Source organism: Hypomesus transpacificus, chromosome 4 (genome assembly GCF_021917145.1).
Source record: "Hypomesus transpacificus isolate Combined female chromosome 4, fHypTra1, whole genome shotgun sequence".
Taxonomy (NCBI): domain Eukaryota; kingdom Metazoa; phylum Chordata; class Actinopteri; order Osmeriformes; family Osmeridae; genus Hypomesus; species Hypomesus transpacificus.
Genome location: NC_061063.1, coordinates 8,821,820 through 8,841,321, shown reverse-complemented (window position 1 = coordinate 8,841,321; position 19,502 = coordinate 8,821,820). Strand labels below are relative to the sequence as shown.

Genomic DNA, 19,502 nt, shown 5'->3' with positions numbered 1-19,502 from the left:
CACCATCACAGTGTTCCATTGCATGTCATAGAATATCACTCAGAACAACGATGCTTTATGAATTCAAGACACCTTTATTTAGACCTAAATATATATATAGATCCCTCACATTCTTCAATCAATACATTCCCTTGTGTACTTTCTTCAAAGCCTTTCTTTTCAGCGTCAGTATGTCATCGTCATCGATTGAGGTGATTTGATGCTTTCCCCCAACCTCTCAGCAAACACAAAACATCTCAAGCCCTTGAGTGGAACTACCCAAGTGAAGAATGAGTTTGGAGAAAGATAGGAGGATCCAGATGTAGGTCATTAGTTAAGGAAGGAAAAGACATAGATGGCCAGATGTTCACCCAGGCTTATCTTGAAAACGCTCTTTCATCCTTATCTCCCTACCCAGCGGAGGGATGAGAGGACTGGGGGAAGGATTGGAGCGATTGTTCATGGGGATTAAGCAGCAGGGCCGTCATGGTGACGGGTCATGGTGTCCAGTCATGGTGTCCAGTCATGGTGTCCTATGGTTTTCACGGTGAGATTCAAACATTAAGTGAACACACTCAATCTTTTTCATGAAGAGTTTTTTCCTCTTTTGCCCTGATCTTCCATTTAACCAGGAGGATATCTTTGATCTGAGGTCCATTTTAGGGGTTCTCTTGTTTCAATCGGGGCTCCTTCATCGCAAGGCCGGTTCCAAACCACCTCCGCAACATGAGCTCACAGTCTGTTGTCAGATTCACGTTGATCCTGTTCCAAACATGACCGTGTCACCACATGCCCTGCTGGCTGATGCCCTTACTCAGCAAATGTTCCTGGTGCACAGGCCCTCGTCTGAGCAAACCAGACAGCATACAAGCAGACGTCACCAGCCCAGATCCACTCGCCCGAGTGCGAAGGAAAATATTTTCACTGCGAGATGCTTAGTGACACCATCACATTCTCTCACTCTGTTTTTCCATCTCTCTGAAGGTACAGATTGTTCCTATTATCACATGAGGGGTTGATGTCCGGGGACGCCCATGGGACTACTTGGTCAAAGGGACCTTACATGTGTATCCCCACTGGTATCTACTTGGGCTGTGTGACTCACATCAGAGGATAACAGTCAGGCACGGTGATAGGCAAGCCTTTCATTCTCCTGATAGGCTTCAGAGCTGACTGGAAGAATGCTGTGCTTTTGCATTTTGTTACATTTCTTACTAAACCCCTTTTAAAGTTTCTATTACTACAATGAAATGACTGTGATTGATTCATTCACATGAGGGCATGGTGCACGTTTATTCAACGGTATTAGCGAATGATAGGTTTGTGCTCCTTTCAAGTCAGTACGTTGCAAAAAGTAAATGTTGAAATTACATTTCAACATGAAGACATCAAGGATGAAAAATACATTTGGTTTGGATACGATGGATGTGGTGACCGCAATGTTTCAAAAACGAAAGAACAAATGGATACTTGTCTGCCATTGCATCTGTTAGGCAAGGTCCTTCAAGATGATTGAGTGAAAACACATTTTGCATGGCAGTCTTAAGCTTATTCTTAAGACTGGCCATGACAGAGAGACCTGTCAAATAACTTTCGTACAAACATAATGGAAGTTGTTCAACAATTCAATCAACCAGGACATGAACAGACCATCATAACATAGACATATCAGAAACAGGTCCTTTCACTAGCACACTGCGACAGCTTTCTAATGGTTCATCACCAGTATCAGCCAACTGCAGCTGTGGTGTCTGTAGTGTACTATCCTTTCTTGGATGCGTTTTCAAAGCTAAACAAAGCGTTGTTTTACTCTCGCTTTCAGATACAATATGACTCCCTTAGCTGGGAAGTACCACAGACTGACATAAGTGTCACTTTCGAGAGAAGCTCCAAAGACTCAGCCCAAGGTGTTGGAAGGAACATGAAGGAGTCCCAAACCATAGCGGTCAGAACTCAGATATTCGAGTGGATTGCACTGACTTGTGATAAGGAATATGTTAACATTGTTTGAGTAGATTTTGCCTGAACGGATAACCTCTGGCTCATGTCACATTTTAGATAAACAGTTTAAACATATCTTCAAAGCTAGCCCTCTCTAAAGCTTATTTGTAGCTTGGAAGCTTTTATGACTGTTTGCTAATCTGCTAAAACGGGGAGCTCAAACAACCTGGCATGGAGGTCAGTTTTCTCAAAGGAGCTGGCAATACATGGGGACGGTGGGATCAGTGCAGCAAAAAGTGTCAAGATGAACGACCACCTGAGGCTCGACCAAGGCACACATTGCCTTTCTACAGAACACTTTCTACAGAACACTTTCTACAGAACACTTTCTACAGAACACTTTCTACAGAACACTTTATACAGTGTTCTATGATTCGCACCTGGTGAGTCACCTTGACAGAGGAGGTAGACATGACAGGGTGGTCTGCAGAAACCCAAAACCAGACAACAGACGCTCATGGTGGGTGTATGTGTGTGTGTGTGAGGGTGTGTATGTATGTGTGTGTGTGTGTGTCTGACTCAGGACTTACGGTAATCTAGACAGGGGTCATAAATGGAAAGTACCAAGGAGAAACAAGATTACACAAACATAGGCCCATCATGTAAAAATATATCGCATGGGAAGCAGTAAATTTGTCCGATGTGGGTGTCAAGTTATTTGGCTGTACATAGCCCTACTACAAACATGTTGTGTTTTATTCTGAGGAGCGGTGTAGAGCTACAAAACAGAGACAGAAAGAAAAAACAAATCATGTTTATCATTGCCAGTGGATGGAAGAAAACTGAGAGGAATTCTGGTCAGAGTTGGAAAATATTGTAAGTGCATGCAAAACTAGTGCTTTCATCTACCAAGGGGTGCTGTTTCAGTGCCAAGATTGATTCTCAGTGATATTTGACAAGGTGGGAAAACCAACAAGGCGACCAAACAAAAATCAGTTCAGAGCTTGTAACCCAAGTTGAATGGGAAGGGGAATAAAGCTGCAGTTAAAAGGCAGCAGACATGTCTGTAGGCTGATGAACAAATCATCATAAATGTCTTTTAAACCTCTACTTGAAATGCAGGAAGGAATTTTGTACAAAACTCCGTTTTTGGAACATGCAGTTCAACTTGACTTAGCTGCAGCTGGAGGGTTGGTTTGGATCTCCTCATAGCCCACCAGCTAGGGGTCACCCCAAATAAGTGGAGGTCACTCACAAGTATGGAGTCAGGTTTAACCTCTTACCTGGGCCGGGCATCATTATCAAGTCTACTGGGGATAAAAGGGCATTGTAGGCTAATTGCCTAATACGGTTGCAAATACTGAAGACTCTTAAGGAAAAGATGAGTAGACCTTTGTATTTTTTCACCTTTTTCTCTTGACATTTGCAATGCCTGAGCTTCCTCTATGTTCTGTGTGCCTTTTCAGCATTAATCCTGCCTGTCAGTCTCTAAGTCAAAACGTTTTGCCATTTTTCACAGTTTGAAACCGGAAAGAAATTAAAATGTAACACCGCTTCCCATGAAAATGAAAATAGGCCATATATCTCACCCCCACTCTTCCCTCCGTCTCTTTCTCTGTGGCTTTTCAGTGGTGACAAAACTAGATTTATACCAAGGGGGACATTCCTGGAGGTGTAATAACACTAAGGCCCGCTTTTAGAACTACTAAATCTCTGCCCTCGTTTGACATAATCAACCGTTAGCTAAGTGAGAGCCACATAAACACAACTTTATGTTTCCCAAAATGCTACTTGAGCAAAAAGGCCTAAAGGTTTAAAGAGCAGTTCTGTTCTGGAGGGGACTTCACTAACGACGCTGCGTGACAAGTCGACCTCGCCTCGTTGTGGCGTCCGGACAGGGCTCCTTCACCCCGTTAAGTGGTCCTCAAACATAGCCTATGCAACACGTACACACATGTCCCTGTTCCCTTAGCAGGTTTATGAGTGCTGGGCAGTGATTTAAAAGTCCTTCGTTAATGGACGTATTTGCGTTGAAGATGTCCAGGAGAGGCTGTTCCAACACGGACAAAGCATTCACACACAGAGGAACACTTCATCTTGGATGAGGAGAGATGTTTAGAGTGTGATCCGGAACTCTGGTTATTCCAGTGTGATGCCTCCTGTTCTTCATTGAAGAAACCCCCAGTCAGCATCATCCTTGAGAGCTCTGCAGAGAAGTTACCTCTGGGACTGGAAAGAGCACGACCCTCCCTAAAATCATTCTTAAAGATAAAATGTTTACCATTAATTCTGGCATTTTCCCATTAAATATGGCATCCAGCCAAAATGGGGTCTTGATCTTTTCTAAACAGTTGTGATGAGAGCCACTGAGAAGTTCCTAAAGCATGGGCCTGGAATGTTTTAAGTGTTCAGTAGAGAAGCTATGTGAGTTGTAGTCTTATCTCTGTCTCTGTGGGGGCCTGGGATGCCTCACCTAGTGGTTCTGTATGAGAACTGTCTAATGGACACGGCAGAGACCCTGTCACACCCCATCAGCACCTCGCCCCAAACTGTAAGGCACCTTGGGAGTAATGCCAGCAAACACACCAACGCCTTCTTATCACCCAACGACAGACAAGAGGGTGAATTTGATAGGCCTCTCTGAAACCTGCTGCTGTAATTCACTCTGTGGACGTTTTATAGTTCGGGAGTTTAGGAGGTGCAATTTGACTGACTTTCGCTCCTCATGGCTTGTATAATCTAGAGAAAGCCGTATAAAGCTGTCTCTCTCTCTGGTCTGGCTTCGGTTGCTAGTGTGTTTGTGCATAACTCACCAGTGGACAGGGAGAGGGGATTTGTAAAGATATGCATTAGGACAGGGCCTGCTTGGGCTGGAACCACAGTTAACCTTTGTGACCTTTAACCTCGAGACTGGCTTCCAGACATTTACTCAAACGATGCTTTTCCATGCATACACACACCCACACACACACACAATTAGATCTTAGCATCTTTCATGGAATATTTAGGGTGGTCCTGGATCTCTCTCTCTCTCTCTCTCTCTCTCTCTCTCTCTCTCTCTCTCTCTCTCCCTGTCTCTATCTCTGTCAGAATGCTATTATGTTGAATCCATTTCATGAGACTGGTGAGCAGATCCAAGTCTATAATTGGTCCTGTGTACACAACCTCAAACCACACCATTCGTCCCTGTAAATCCAGTCGTTTAAAGCCAAAAGCCCTGAAATTTGGCAAAGAGAAGCACACAACTTTCCACCCATCAAAAGGTTCTGAGGCTCTATACTTTGACAACAGTGGAGAAACTGAACCACTTTTCTCTTTTGTTTTTAATACTCCCAAATCTTTAGTCATACATAAAGACAAATTAGGACTCCCAATTCAGATGCTGAAATATTACGTTTTATTTTGTGGGCGAATATAAATTTCCCTCCTTCATTTAGTCGTTTAAGGCAATTATATTCACTGCAAATCATTGGAAACAATTTGCGATTTATGAAACCAATGTGGAAAATGCTTTTCCAGAATATTCCAGATTGATTTACTGCATAACGAATATTGTATAAATAGCAAACTTTACTCAAACCTTTGCATTTATCATCCATGAAACATGGAAATACAATGACTCAAAGCTTAAGCAAATTATGCAAACCTCTGCTGTAATCAAGAATCACTTCATCAAAAGAGATTTTTTCTGTTTGAGCCAGTCTCTTTCAATTTGTGAATATTTAGCTTTTAACCTTGTTCAGCAAAGGTAGGTGATTCATTTCTACACTTTAAAATGGCTTCAGTAGGTAATGCAGTCCAAATCACAATTTACGTAACCAGGACAAACTCAAAATGTACGATGTTAAAAGGCCTGAGAAAGGTGAAACTATATCCAAACATATTGCTCCTGAAACACAATCTTACCTCATACATCAAACACACAACTCTTAAAGAAATGTAACGGTTTTGCAGACTTAAATACGGTAAGTATCATGAATTAACATCATTCCTTTCTTTTGGTCCAGTCTCCAACCAAAATATCAAGCAATACTTAACAGGTTCACACCTCTCGTGAAGGAAAGGAAAACAGAAGAAAAATACTACACAATTAATTGAAGTGGCCTACTCCATGGAACATGATCAAGGGAGCGAATGCATGAATAATGACATGAGCCAATGTAACAAGAAAAGCTAGAAGTTGTTGATGTGAACTAGGGTAAATTCATTTTTGACATCCTGCCTTAAAAACAGAGCTTTCATTTCGACAGAAGAAGCATGGATGGACGAAGAGTTTGCTTTGAACTTTGTCTCTCTCTGAAGATCACCAAGGAACACATCCAACAGAAATGTTTGCTTTTCTTTTTTTGATTCGGGCACTGTGATGTGGACATTTGCTTGTTATTACAATCAAGATTCTGAAAATGAATTTTTGGTGTGGGTCTAGACAGGGATTATTTGGCTGTCTAGTGTGAGGATATTCCAGTAGCAACACGTCTGATCAAATCTGTTATTATAGTTCATTGATGTTTTTAGTCCGGGAGTGGAGCAAGAAGTAAGGGTTTTCCCTTGAACCTTTTTCTGATAACCATCAGCAGTCCTCTAATCGAGGTGACAACCATTTTCGACTTTTTAAGACTTTCTGTGTTTAGATCACATCTCAAGCCTACAGTGTGCACAATCATCTTCCCATCATTCATGTGAGTTCATCTTGAGAGAAAATAAATATTTTAAAGCATGGATGTATATTTTTGCAAATCCTTCAGTTACAAGGGTCTCTCTTGTGTCAAAGCAAGCCCTTAAATTACCCTAATTAATTATGTGCATGTGTATGTATGGGAGAGGAAACACAAGCATTCATCCAAGACAGGGGAATGCGGAAACAGAACCAAACAACCAAACAAAGTCCGGTCTTCCCTGGTTGGCCGGTTGGTTGTCTGAACCCTGGGTTCAGTGCCAGCTGCAATGAGAGAGAGAGAGAGAGAGAGAGAGAGAGAGAGTGAGCGAGAGAGAGCGAGAGAGAGAGAGAGAGAGAGAGAGAGAGAGAGAGAGAGAGAGGGCAGTGGCAGGCTTCGCTTCACTGTGTAATGATTCTCTCCAACATGGGAACGTTTCCACCCAAGCCAGAATGTGGTTGACAATGAGTGTGTGATCTGACTGGTGGAGGCCTTCCAATCGATCCGGACGTTCTAGAACACTTCGCAATCCATGCTGTCCTTGCCTAGAGTCCGGAAACACGTAGGGACACCAACCCTCACAAAGGGTTCCATTCCAATATCACAAGCGGTACCTGCTCCTTGACCAGCACTTTTACCATATACTGTAGATGAAATGGAGGGGAAGCAAGATGTCTTGGATGGGAGTTTTGGAATATGGAATATATTATTTGATGACACAATCACAAGGATCAGCCCTTCTGTTCTACCACAGCCTGCACCAGCAGCTCCATCCATCACACAGGCTTCCGCCTTTAATCAAAACGAATGGCTCTTTAATGACAGCCAGCGTTGCTCTCACAGTCCCGTCCATGTTTATCTTCAGCCCTAACATCCCATAAAGACAAGAGTCAACACTTTATACACACGCTCTTCTCACCCAGGGCTCACCCAACACAAAATAACCTCTTCAGTAAGCTGCAGCACACCCAACATGCCCCATCTCTCACCCCATCCCCAACCTTCCAATCTGCCTCTCCATGACCCCCCTCCCCCGGGTCTAGCCCGCCCACAGAGCACCCCTACACTCCGGGACGGGCCCTTTCCCTCCCTCTCCTTTGGATACATCACACACTGTTGAGACACTATTACATCAGTTTCAAACTATGAGGCACTTCTTGCCTCATCTCCCCATCCCACAGTGCCCTGGCTGGGGCTGGGTCGTGCATCATCTGGGCCTGGCCAGGGTCTGGACAGAGCTCTTTGATGTCCCGGCAGTGCGCTGACAGCGGCAGTCAACGTGCCCTGGGGCAGGGTACTGATGAGGTGCAACAGGGGCCAGTGGCATCACGGAGACTGCCGAATGCAGTGACTCGGAACACACTCACTCACACACACACACACACCCACACACTTACACACGTACTCCCACAAACATACATGCTGAACACGGAAAGACAGATAGACACGCAAGCATACACACACACACACATGAACACACAAACACACCCCTCCTCTCCCCCCAGTTCCAGTGCACTGCTGAGCAGCAGTCCAATCCAAACAGAGCAGGAGGACGAGGTACAGTAGCACGCAGCAGATGGAACTGCTTTACACTGACCTCGGTTCAGAGCTCTGCAGGGGAGGTCAAATGCACGAGAATGCTCATACGATGTACTGTATCCTCTCACAGCTTCAAGTCTATCAACTGATGTAGATGCACGTTTGGTGTCTGAGGCAGAATGAGAAATCCTCACTGCCCATCTCGGCTTACGCAGTGGACACGCAAGTCTTAGCTACACAGCATGGCTCAGTACAAACCCATAACAACATCCCCAAACATCCCCAAACCAGCCCCAAACTTAGAGAGGCAGAGAGAGAAGGAGAGAGAGAAGCCAGAGGATACACAGCCCCAAATTCCTTTCATCTATCCAACTGCCAGTTTATTTAGCTTTCTCAGACTGAAGTATCAGTTGAAGTGTGTATGCACAATAACAAGCAGGGGGGGTATCCAGTGATCCTGCCCAGCCAGACCCCAGAACTACAGGACCTTCACCCCCAAACTGGGCTAGAGTAGTAGAACACTATTATCTGTTGGGATTTCTGGACCCAACTCAACTTTATGGTAAGACAGCACAAACTTCAAACGTCATTGAGACATGAGCGGTTTGTAGGAATGAGTAGTATCTTAAAATATTATGAATGTAGAAGATCCTTCCTGTATATCTTCAGTCTTGTGGCCAAACATCATCTGGAGATGTCCCCTGATGTTATCACATCATCCATCCTATCACTCACACACGCACACACACACACACACACACACAAAGAGCCTACCCATGGATTAACCCTCCGCAACCTCAGCTTGTAGATACGTGACAAACATGTCTGGAAGCACAAACATCTGAAGCCATTGATGACATTCAACATCCTGGTCTGGACGTCCATCCACACCAGCGTGTACTTCTGGGTTGAGGTGGGAAAGGACATGCCTTTGGGCCATGGAGGTGACTAATCCCCTCCTTCTCACAGCGTAATAACAAACACCTGTCTCTGAGGGAGAGGACTCAGCGCTGAGAGGTTAAGTTCATAGCAAGGCTGTCTTTTGTTATTGTCTGTTCTGTTTCCATTCTGAGTACATGGCTTGGTCCATGCTTCTTGAAGCAGAAATGCAACTGAGATGATATGACTGTGTTCAGCCTATGGTCTGCACCTCTCTCTGTCACTGACCATCTCTGGAGGAGGGGATCCCTCACTGAATTGCTCTTCCCAAGGTTGATTCCAGTTTTTTCCTTTCCTTTTCTTGCTTGAGGGTTTAGATTGGTTTAGTTCTAGTTCTATGGGCATATTTGAAGCCCTCTCTGACATTGCAAGTGAAAAGGGATGCACTAATAAAAGTTGTAGTGTTCCACCCCTGTGTTTCTGGAGAGCAAAAGGCTGATGTAAGGACTGAACTCCTATTTTAAGTCATCATCATCATCATCGTCATCATCTGCCGCTTGTCCGGGGATCGGGTCGCGGGGGCAGCGACCTAAGCAGGGAGGCCCAGACTTCCCTCCCCCCGGCCACTTCCGCCAGCTCTTCCTGGGGGACCCCAAGGCGTTCCCAGGCCAGCTGAGAGACATAGTCCCTCCAGCGTGTCCTGGGTCTTCCCCGGGGCCTCTTCCCAGTGGGACGTGCCCGGAACACCTCACCAGGGAGGCGTCCAGGAGGCATCCTAATCAGATGCCCGAGCCACCTCAGCTGGCTCCTCTCGACGCGGAGGAGCAGCGGTTCTACTCTGAGCCCCTCCCGGATGACCGAGCTTCTCACCCTATCTCTAAGGGAGAGCCCGGACACCCTACGGAGAAAGCTCATTTCGGCCGCTTGTATTCGCGATCTCGTTCTTTCGGTCACTACCCATAGTTCGTGACCATAGGTGAGGGTAGGAACGTAGATCGACTGGTAAATAGAGAGCTTCGCCTTTCGACTCAGCTCCTTCTTCACCACGACGGACCGATGCAGAGCCCGCATCACTGCGGACGCCGCACCGATCCGCCTGTCGACCTCGCGCTCCATTCTTCCCTCACTCGTGAACAAGACCCCGAGATACTTGAACTCCTCCGCTTGGTTCAGGATCTCCTCCCCGACCCGGAGATGGCACTCCACCCTTTTCCGGTCGATTACCATGGCCTCAGATTTGGAGGTGCTGATTCGCATCCCAGCCGCTTCACATTCGGTTGCGAACCGCTCCAGTGAGAGCTGAAGGTCACGGCCCGATGAAGCCAACAGGACCACATCATCCGCAAAAAGCAGCGACCCGATCCTGAGGTCACCAAACCGGACCCCCTCAACACCCTGGCTGCGCCTAGAAATTCTGTCCATATAGGTAATGAACAGAATCGGTGACATAGGGCAGCCCTGGCGGAGTCCAACCCTCACCGGAAACAAGTTCGACTTACTACCGGCAATGCGGACCAAACTCTGGCACCGGTCGTACAGGGACCGGACAGCCCCGATCAGGAAATCCGGTACCCCGTACTCTCGGAGCACCCCCCACATGAGCCCCCGAGGGACACGGTCGAACGCCTTTTCCAAATCCACAAAACATGTGTAGACTGGTTGGGCGAACTCCCATGTACCCTCCAGGACTCCGCGGAGGGTATAAAGCTGGTCCACTGTTCCACGGCCAGGACGAAAACCACATTGCTCCTCCTGAATCCGAGGTTCGACAATCCGACGGACCCTCCTCTCCAGGACCCCTGAATAGACTTTCCCAGGGAGGCTGAGGAGTGTGATCCCCCTAAAGTTGGAGCACACCCTCCGGTCCCCCTTTTTAAAGAGGGGAACCACCACCCCGGTCTGCCAGTCCAGAGGCACTGTCCCCGATGTCCACGCGATGTTGCAGAGTCGTGTCAACCAAGACAGCCCTACAACATCCAGAGCCTTAAGGAACTCCGGGCGGACCTCATCCACCCCAGGGGCCCTGCCACCGCGGAGCTTTTCAACCACCTCGGCGACCTCAGCCCCAGAGATAGAAGGGCCCCCCCCGATGTCCCCAGACTCTGCCTCCACGTCGGAAAGCGTGTTGGTGGAATTAAGGAGGTCTTCGAAGTATTCCTTCCACCGATCCAGGACGTCCCCCGTCGAGGTCAGCAGCGCACCATCCCCACCGTATACAGTGTTGACAGAGCACTGCTTCCCCCTCCTGAGCCGCCGGATGGTGGTCCAGAACCTTTTTGAAGCCGTTCGGAAGTCATTCTCCATGGCCTCGCCGAACTCCTCCCATGCCCGGGTTTTTGCCTCCGCGACCGCCAAAGCCGCGTTCCGCTTGGCCTGCCGGTACACATCAGCTGCCTCTGGAGTCCTACCAGCCAATAAAGTCCGATAGGCCTCCTTCTTCAGCTTGACGGCATCCCTCACCTCCGGAGTCCACCACCGGGTCCGAGGGTTACCGCCGCGACATGCACCGACCGCCCTGCGGCCGCAGCTCCGGTCAGCCGCCTCAACAATGGAGGCCCGGAACATGGCCCATTCGGACTCAATGTCCCCGGCCCCCCCCGAGACATGATCGAAGCTCTCCCGGAGGTGGGAGTTGTCTATTTTAAGTACGTGTGCTATATATAATATCTTATGACAAGGTGAGAGTTTGGGCCCAGGCACTCTATCTGCATCTTCACCAATTATCTCTGCTTGCTTGTGCCAGCTGCAGCCTTGGTATTGTGTGGAATGTGAGAAGCCTGGCTTGGGTCCCAGAAAGGCCAAACACAACACTGGACAAGGGTGAGATGTTCTCCAGAGCTGTGTGTGTGTGTGTGTGTGCGCATGTGTGTGAAAGGAGACAAAGTGTCACACCAGTCTCAGATCTAAACCCTCTGAGCCGGGGGACCCAATGCATAGCAGGCACAAAAGCAAACCCACCCACAGCTGAGAGGGACTGAGCAGGCCGGCCTTACGAAAACGTCTCCAACCCTCCTACCATAAAATGGCTGCTTCTGATACTCACAGAGCTAATACATCAGCAGATATGGACTACAAAAGCTCTTTCATCCTCCGGCTCTCCAACAACCCTTCCTCCCCCACTCTGAGGCAGAAGAGACGATCAATTACTGAGGTCATTTTCAAATGTGACACGGAGGCAGGAGATATCAGGCTCCTCTCCCAACAGAGACACTCAAGTTGAGATAGGGGAGCTTCCAGTTCCAGTATTAGTCACTTCAGAATCTAACCCTGTCTGTGAAGATGTGAAACTCTATATCTGTGTCACCCAGTATCTGCCACTTGGTCCTCCTCTCCCTCTATCTTCTCCCTAGCTTTCTTCTCCACATTTTCCCCCATAAGGCCCTTTGACTAGCTCTCCAATATTCTGCTGAGTTTGATTCCAAACCTCTCTCTCTGTTTTAACTTCAAGTCTCCGTCTACTCTCTTTCATCCGCTTCTTACGATGTTTTGATTGGTGATCATAGGGCAGATGGAGGAGCTGAACTCCAGATAACTTAAAGCGGCGTCCTCTGGACTCTTGGCGAGCTTCACAAGCGCTGACAGACAAAGCCACTCACAAGACAACATCTGTGGCAGGGGGTGTGGAAGAGGGGGAGGCGAGGGACGGAAAGGGGAGGTGAAGGGGTTCAGTGTATGGGGATGCTTCAGGAATTTCCCATGACTCCTTGCAGTTATCCTTATCTGTCCCAGATTAATAATTGTCAAATTGAAGAGGAGTTTGTGAGGATAAAACTTTAGTGCTGAACTCAGAAAGAGATGGACATGCAGGCTTAACCTTCTGTTCCTATATTTGCTGTGTTCTGTCCCGTAGCAAAAAAAGGCTAAAGGAATCCATAAATGTTCTTCCTGTGACGGCTGTGTCTGGAAGACACACATCTGTCGGCTGTTCAACTGACATCTTTGTATAAAGGCAGACTTTGGTGGAAGTGGTGGAATTTCACAGGACTGAATTGAAGTTGGAAGGGGTTCTCATCATATGGATGGGAGACAGACAGCGAGAGACTTAGAAAGTGAATTCATGTATGTTCATCATACCAACAGTACTCCTTATCAATACTCTGACTTTCCAACTCAGTTGTAACATGCTGCTAGTGGATTATTTTAACATCCTTTATGTGCTCCTGAGCACATGAAAGATTTAAGCATTTTTTGAGTATTTTGAGCAGTCAGATTTGTTGCATTGTTTGTTATTTAACAATGTGGGAATAGTTTCTACAGTTTCTCATGTTTGAGTCATAGTAGTTCACTCGTACCACAGTGCTAAAGATGTATTGTACACTATCTCTCAGAAGCTATGCATCTCTCTAAATGTAGATATCCGTTCCTTGAGGGAGTTTGTGAAAAAGGCCTTGTACCCACCTGAGCACCACCATGTCGAGCCTTTAGTTTGAATACCTTATGTCATCTAAAGAAGACAAATTAGAACTTTTTAATAAATTAATCTGCCTGAGGGTCCACAGATACGCAAACATATTTCAGGAAATTCTCAATTTATTCCACGCATACAAGGCCTGGTGAGGAGAGCTGAGGAAGAGGAAAGTTTGAAGCTGGGAGCATAATAAATGCCAGACACACCTAGCCAAATACAAAAATAATATTCCAATTAAAGCTGAATAAATCCTGTGCTGAGGCACCCACTGGGGAGATTCATTAAGCGAATGCAGGAAGTGGAACTGCTTGCATGCATGATGCTAACTGAGTCAAGACTGCCACGGGCAAAATTATCACCAAAATGTACTCCCTCATTCATCCTGGTTTCGTAACCCCTGGCACTCAGAGTTAAGGAGGCCTTTCTGTCTAACATCAAGATGTCTAATGGCTTTCTGAGCTAACGACTGCGTTGAAATATTACTTCTGGAGAAAGAGCTTGGTACAAAGAGTGCTGCCATATTGACTGTGACAAAAACACTAAACGCCCCTTTTCCTGAATGTCAGAAACATTAACAATGTCAGCCTCGATGTTCACATCCATGTGGAAATACTGTGGCATAGCTTGTTTTCTATTGTCTGTGCAAAACGAGTTCATCATTGCAATGCAAAGATGAATCTTTCAGAGGACAGCTGTAGAACAGTTTCTTCTGCTATTTCCATGGTCTTAAGTTCGGGGGGACAGGAAGGAAGAGCTTTTTAGTCTGTTGCGGGTCCACCAGCGCTCTGCATCATCCGATTGTTAGTGTTGGCTTGCATTATCAGCAAAAACAAACTTTGATAGAAAGGAAGCGGTCCCTGAAATAGCCAGCTCTTTCTTTGGTTCCCCAGTCATGTTGTGTGGCCCTCAGATAGCATGATAGCTTAAAAAGATCCTCATGCTTCAACCAAATTACCATATTGGGGCTTGTGTGTGTGTGTATGCGGAGGAGGGTGGCTGTTATAGTCTTCTATTGGGCATACTAATATTTGTAGAGATTATAATCACCATGTTCAGACTACGGCAGAACAATTTGAATTTCGCAGGGACATGATAGCACAGATATCCACTCTCCTCCTGTAATTCAACAGCTTAGTTTGGCGGATGCTTTCCTTTCCAAGATCCATGGGCCTAGAGTTCCACGTTCTACTGACTCCACTAAGAGCAAGCGTGTGAACATCTATCATTCCCAGTTTTACGAGAAGAGGCCTCTTTTTGGCTCCGTGGTGCAGACCTTAGCCTTAGTTTCATCTGTCCTTGAAAGACTAGAAAGTGGAAAGGACATCTTAAAAACATATCCTGTGGCTGATGATCTCAGTCCCATGTAAAAACTTCATGAATTGACCTTGAATATTCATTTCCACATTAGTTCATTAAAGTTAAACAGTCCATGTTAAATATGCATTTGCATGTTTTATCAACATTTTTTATTTGAGTGAACTGTTCCTTAAGCTCTATCTGCACTAACTTGCCAGAGGGCCATTGGAGCAGAGATAGGGGGTGTACCATGCCTTGAGTGGCTAGTTTACGGCAACACATTCTCAAAAATCAGAGGCAATTTCATCCAGTTCTCTCTTTTTCTTACCAGGGCTGCTGGGGAGGTAATCCTTGGTCAAACAGACAGCACCTTTGACTGGACAGGAATGTTATCAGGACCTGCTCTGCTCTGGGTGAATTGAATTCCATGAAGGGGGAGACCCCAGCATGGTTAATGTGTCCCTCACTAGCTGCCCCCCCCCCCCCCCCCCCCTCCACCATCTCCAACCCTCCTCCCCCCACCACCCTCCACCAGTACCCATGCATTGCAAGTAGTAGGAGGATGTCCTGTGTGGAAGCTTTCATCAGGGGTGGCTGGGGTAGTATTGGGGCCTGCTCTCCCTTTGACAAGCCATCTGTATGTGTGTTATTGAGACAGATGGGCTGACTAGGATAGGGCAATTCATATTCTGTCTGATGTTAACTGTGTCCTGATGCTAGTCAAGGGGGAATGATCACTGTGTGCTTGAGGCCTGCCTCTCAATATGTCTGTTCCAGTTCTGCTGGTGATATTACTGCAGCATTTCCTTTTTTTCTCTTTTGTACTTTTAAAAGAGAGAATTGCCCTACATTTTGAGGGGAAATACTAATTTTATAGTATCAAGCTTTCAGTGTTATGTGTTAAGACACGGGTGTATCAGACATGTTTATTTCTTTGCCTCCACATAATGTCTGTGGTGTGTGGAGAACTCTGGGGTGTCAGGGAAGAAACATGATGGCATCATGGGTGATGGCAGATGCTCCCAGTGCTCCCAGTCTCAAATGTGAGGAATTGTGTTTCTAAAGCTCTCATTCGTCAAAACTCCAGTCTGCAAATTTTCCCGCTTGCCTGTTTTTATAGTATCATTTGTGGAATCGCAGACTGGTGAAGAACGTTGGGAATGAACAAAGATAAAACGAGTGTTGTTTCACCCATGACTGCAGCTGACACCCACGCTCCATCGGAAGAACCTACAGGAACACCCAGAATTCTCTTTGCTACATCGGCTATCCCTTACAGACATTTGGAGCGCTTGCTTAAAGTCTCAGACAAATATCTCTTTCCAAACAACAGATGACATGGTGATTTAAAAATAAAGAATCTGGCCAAAAAGCCACGAAAATGTGCCCCAGTGGTCAGATCTTTTGCTAAACTATGACACCAAAGGTGTAGCTGATGTGAACAGACTTCCACGTGATTCACTTTGCAATTCACTCTGTAGCTCCCTGTAACAACGTATAGGCAGCCCCTCATTAATTACGCTTTCTGTCAACCTGAACTTGGATGAAAAGCACTAATACACCAACTGTTTGGAAACTGCAGCCCCTAACCATTTTAATGGGGCCACTCGGGTTGCTAACGAGCCCACAGCGAGCTAACGAATATCGACAAGGTTCAGGTCAATTAATGCCACAATTCCAGAGTAATCCATCAAATCCATTGTGCATTGTACAAGGGCATTTATTTGTTCGCCCCATGCCAACTTTTTTACAGACAAAAATAAACGATTACACTTAAAGCAATTTATCACAGATTGCCCCCCCCTAATCTTATTTGAGAGTAACAATATTGTGAAAAGTACAGCATAGCTGGTTTTCCGAATTTAGCGTATGTTTATTTGATTCATGTATTCATTTCAGGGAGATAGCCTCGCTCCTTGGAGACGCGGAGTCTCAAATCTTAAGAAAGCAACTCTGCTGCCAAATGCTATCAGCCATGACCTCACAACTCTTAAGTCATTAACATCACAGCGAAACCATATTCATAAGGATAAACACCTATCTGAATTCATAAATAAATAAAGTGGTCTCACTGTCCATGCTCAGTAATACAATGTCTCATCATTACCAAAGGTTTATATTAATTTCAACTCTTGTTACCTTAAAAAATGGGAAACACCAGACCACGGCACTCTCCAAATAATGTATTTCTTTAAATACAATAAAAATATTAAGAGAAATTAGACAAAGTTTTTCAAATCAATTAGTAAAAGTATAGTCTAAATGCAATTTTTTCTGAATGTTCTTTCTCTTTCAGATGTGTTATTGTGCATTGCCCCCCAATATTCTCAAATGCTTCAAACCTTTTAGCCTGACATTGCTGACAGTGCCAAGTTTAGTGCTTTAAATCCATAGGTTCTCTGTGCTTTCAACTGTTGGACTGCACTTTGCACCTCATGTATACTCATCATTCAGTGCACTCTTCTTTGTACTGTGACATTACTGTTAGTGATGACAACACCATGTTGCTGTCTCTCTATCTTCAGAAGATGGACTAATGGTATGGAGGGAGAAAGTATATAGAGGGAGCTTTCTCCCCCCTGTCTGTCTTTCTCTCTCTCTCTTCCTCCCCCTCTCTCTCTTTTAGTCTGTCCCATGGGTCTCTGTCTGACTTCCTGTCGTTAAAAAGACAGCGCACTTGAGAACTGTGGATGACTGACAAATAACCAATAGCGCTTTGTGACAGCCATATTACGGAACGGAACTGGCAATGTGAGGAATTTGCTCGGGGTGAAGAGGGAAACACAAGCGCAGTTCATGCAAACACTTACATATTCTTTATAATTGTGAAACTACTTTGTAGAGGTCAATTATTTTGTGAACATCTGGTATTTCTGCATGTGAAAACAGGGCATGTATTTTAACCAGCCTTATTGTTGTCTGTAAGACTTGATATTCAAGTTTATAAAGAGTTTTAAGAGAGAGTTTGTATTTGTCCTGTCTATTCCACAGAGATAATTTTTTTTGCCATAATAAACAAATGTTCCAACCAGTAAACCATAGATCTGTCCTTGACAAAAACTCTAGGCACTTTGAGATGACCACAATAAAAAATAATGCTCTCGACACTCAGTGACTCACACATCCAACAGAAGTTCTTACGAAGACACCTTAACAAACAACACCCCCAGACATGACCACAGCACAACCTGACATCCCTTAACGTCTGCTAAACAGCCACCAAAACACACGCAGACGCGTGGACAAAAAGAGTCTGAAGACACGTTCAAATCGGCGCCTCACAACGCCAGCTCCATATCTTACCTTCTGCAGCCATTGGGTGTAGTTCTCCATCACGTGCTCCAGGTGTTGGATCTTCTGGGTGGAGAGGTCGGGTTCGAGCGGCGGCGCGTCCCTCTGGAGCGCGTTGGCGTTGTGAACGGCGCCCGTTTTCCCCTCCCTGCAGGAGCCTCCGTTGCCCTCGCCCTCAGGCAGGATGAAGGTGTAGGTGCACTGTCCATGCTGCACCCTGTGGTACCTCCGGTTGTTGCTGCTGCCCGAGCTGCTGCCCCCACCTGCGCCGCCCTGCCCCGCGCTGCTGGCACTGCCCTCCGCCCCTCTCCGCTGCTCCCCGCCACTGCTGCCAACCGCCAACAGCAGAGCTGCCAATAAGAGCAAATGGCAGGCGTACATGTGCCGCAACATAACACCGGGTTGGTTTGGGGGGGGGGGGGGGGGGGGGGGGGGTTGTGAAGGTTAAAAAGCGACGTCCTTGTCTTGGTTCTGTCTGTGTTCGGAGGGACCAGTTGATCCGTGGGGGGTGGGGGGTGGGGGGGTGGGGGGTTGTCAGTGTTTTGGGGTCCGGTATGGGATCAGAAGGCTGTGAGAAACACCGTTGACGTGGAGCGTGTCTCGTCCATCCTGGCGCTGGACCTCCTGCCTGGTGAACGTCTGGAGGGCATCTCCGGCGTGCTCACATCCACTTCCACACGCTCTCTCTCTCGTTACATACACAAACACACACACACACACGCGGACGTGCCGGATCCTGCGCTTCTCTGTTGAAAAGTCCGTCAGCGCTCTTGTGCTGCGGTGTTGCACGGTGAGGATATCGTTGTCCAGTAAACTGACGTAGCGAGTGTGTGTGCATGTACAGTATATTTGAATGCGTATTAAATAGCAAGCGGCAGTGCCTGTGGTGTGTGTCGTCAGACCTCCCTCGGTGTCGTTGCTCGTCCTCCTCCCTCTCGCTCTCTCTCTGCCGGTTTCCCTGTAGTTGTGTGTGTGTGTGTGTGAGAGAGACTGGAGTGAGTGAGGCTCAGTGAGGAACAGAACCAAACTTCCAGCACACTCTCCGCCTTCCCCCTCGCAGAGTGCAAAGGAAGGAATGTGTGTGTGTGGCCAAGTGTGTGTGTGTGTGTGTGTGTATGCAGAGGGACCCCAGCACAGAGGATGTGCTCAGGCAAAGAGGATCGGTTTACAGGCTCTCTGACCTCAGACTTGTGTGGTAGCCCTGCCCCTGTACGCTCAATTGCTGTCTGTTCCTGTCTCCCTCTGCTATACACACACACACACACACACACACACACACACATTGGTCAGGTTGTTATTATGTAATACTTGCATTTACAATGCTGTTACTCAGGTAAGAGCATATTTTTCATTGAGAAGTTTAATCTCATCTCTATTCCATTCTCTTTTATTCTCACCCATCTTGCAACAGATGAAGGAATCAAAATGTTTTCTTACACTTCTTCTCTTTTCAATAAAAGCAAAGCTCATAAAATAAGATCTGACTCGAAATGACACTCTCTAGACATGTTGTT

The 19,502-nt window shown here is 46.4% G+C and overlaps 1 protein-coding gene across 1 annotated transcript in view; it reads right to left on the bottom strand.

Annotated features, from left to right (window-relative positions):
- Nucleotides 1-19,089, bottom strand: part of angpt1 (angiopoietin 1) — a 41,422-nt gene extending 22,333 nt beyond the window's left edge. The window contains exon 1 of the mRNA XM_047019743.1: nucleotides 18,001-19,089. Coding sequence (XP_046875699.1) covers nucleotides 18,001-18,381 — 381 coding nt within the window. The 5' untranslated portion in view covers nucleotides 18,382-19,089. The remainder of the gene's footprint in view (nucleotides 1-18,000) is intronic.
- Between the last annotated feature and the right edge of the window lie 413 nt (nucleotides 19,090-19,502).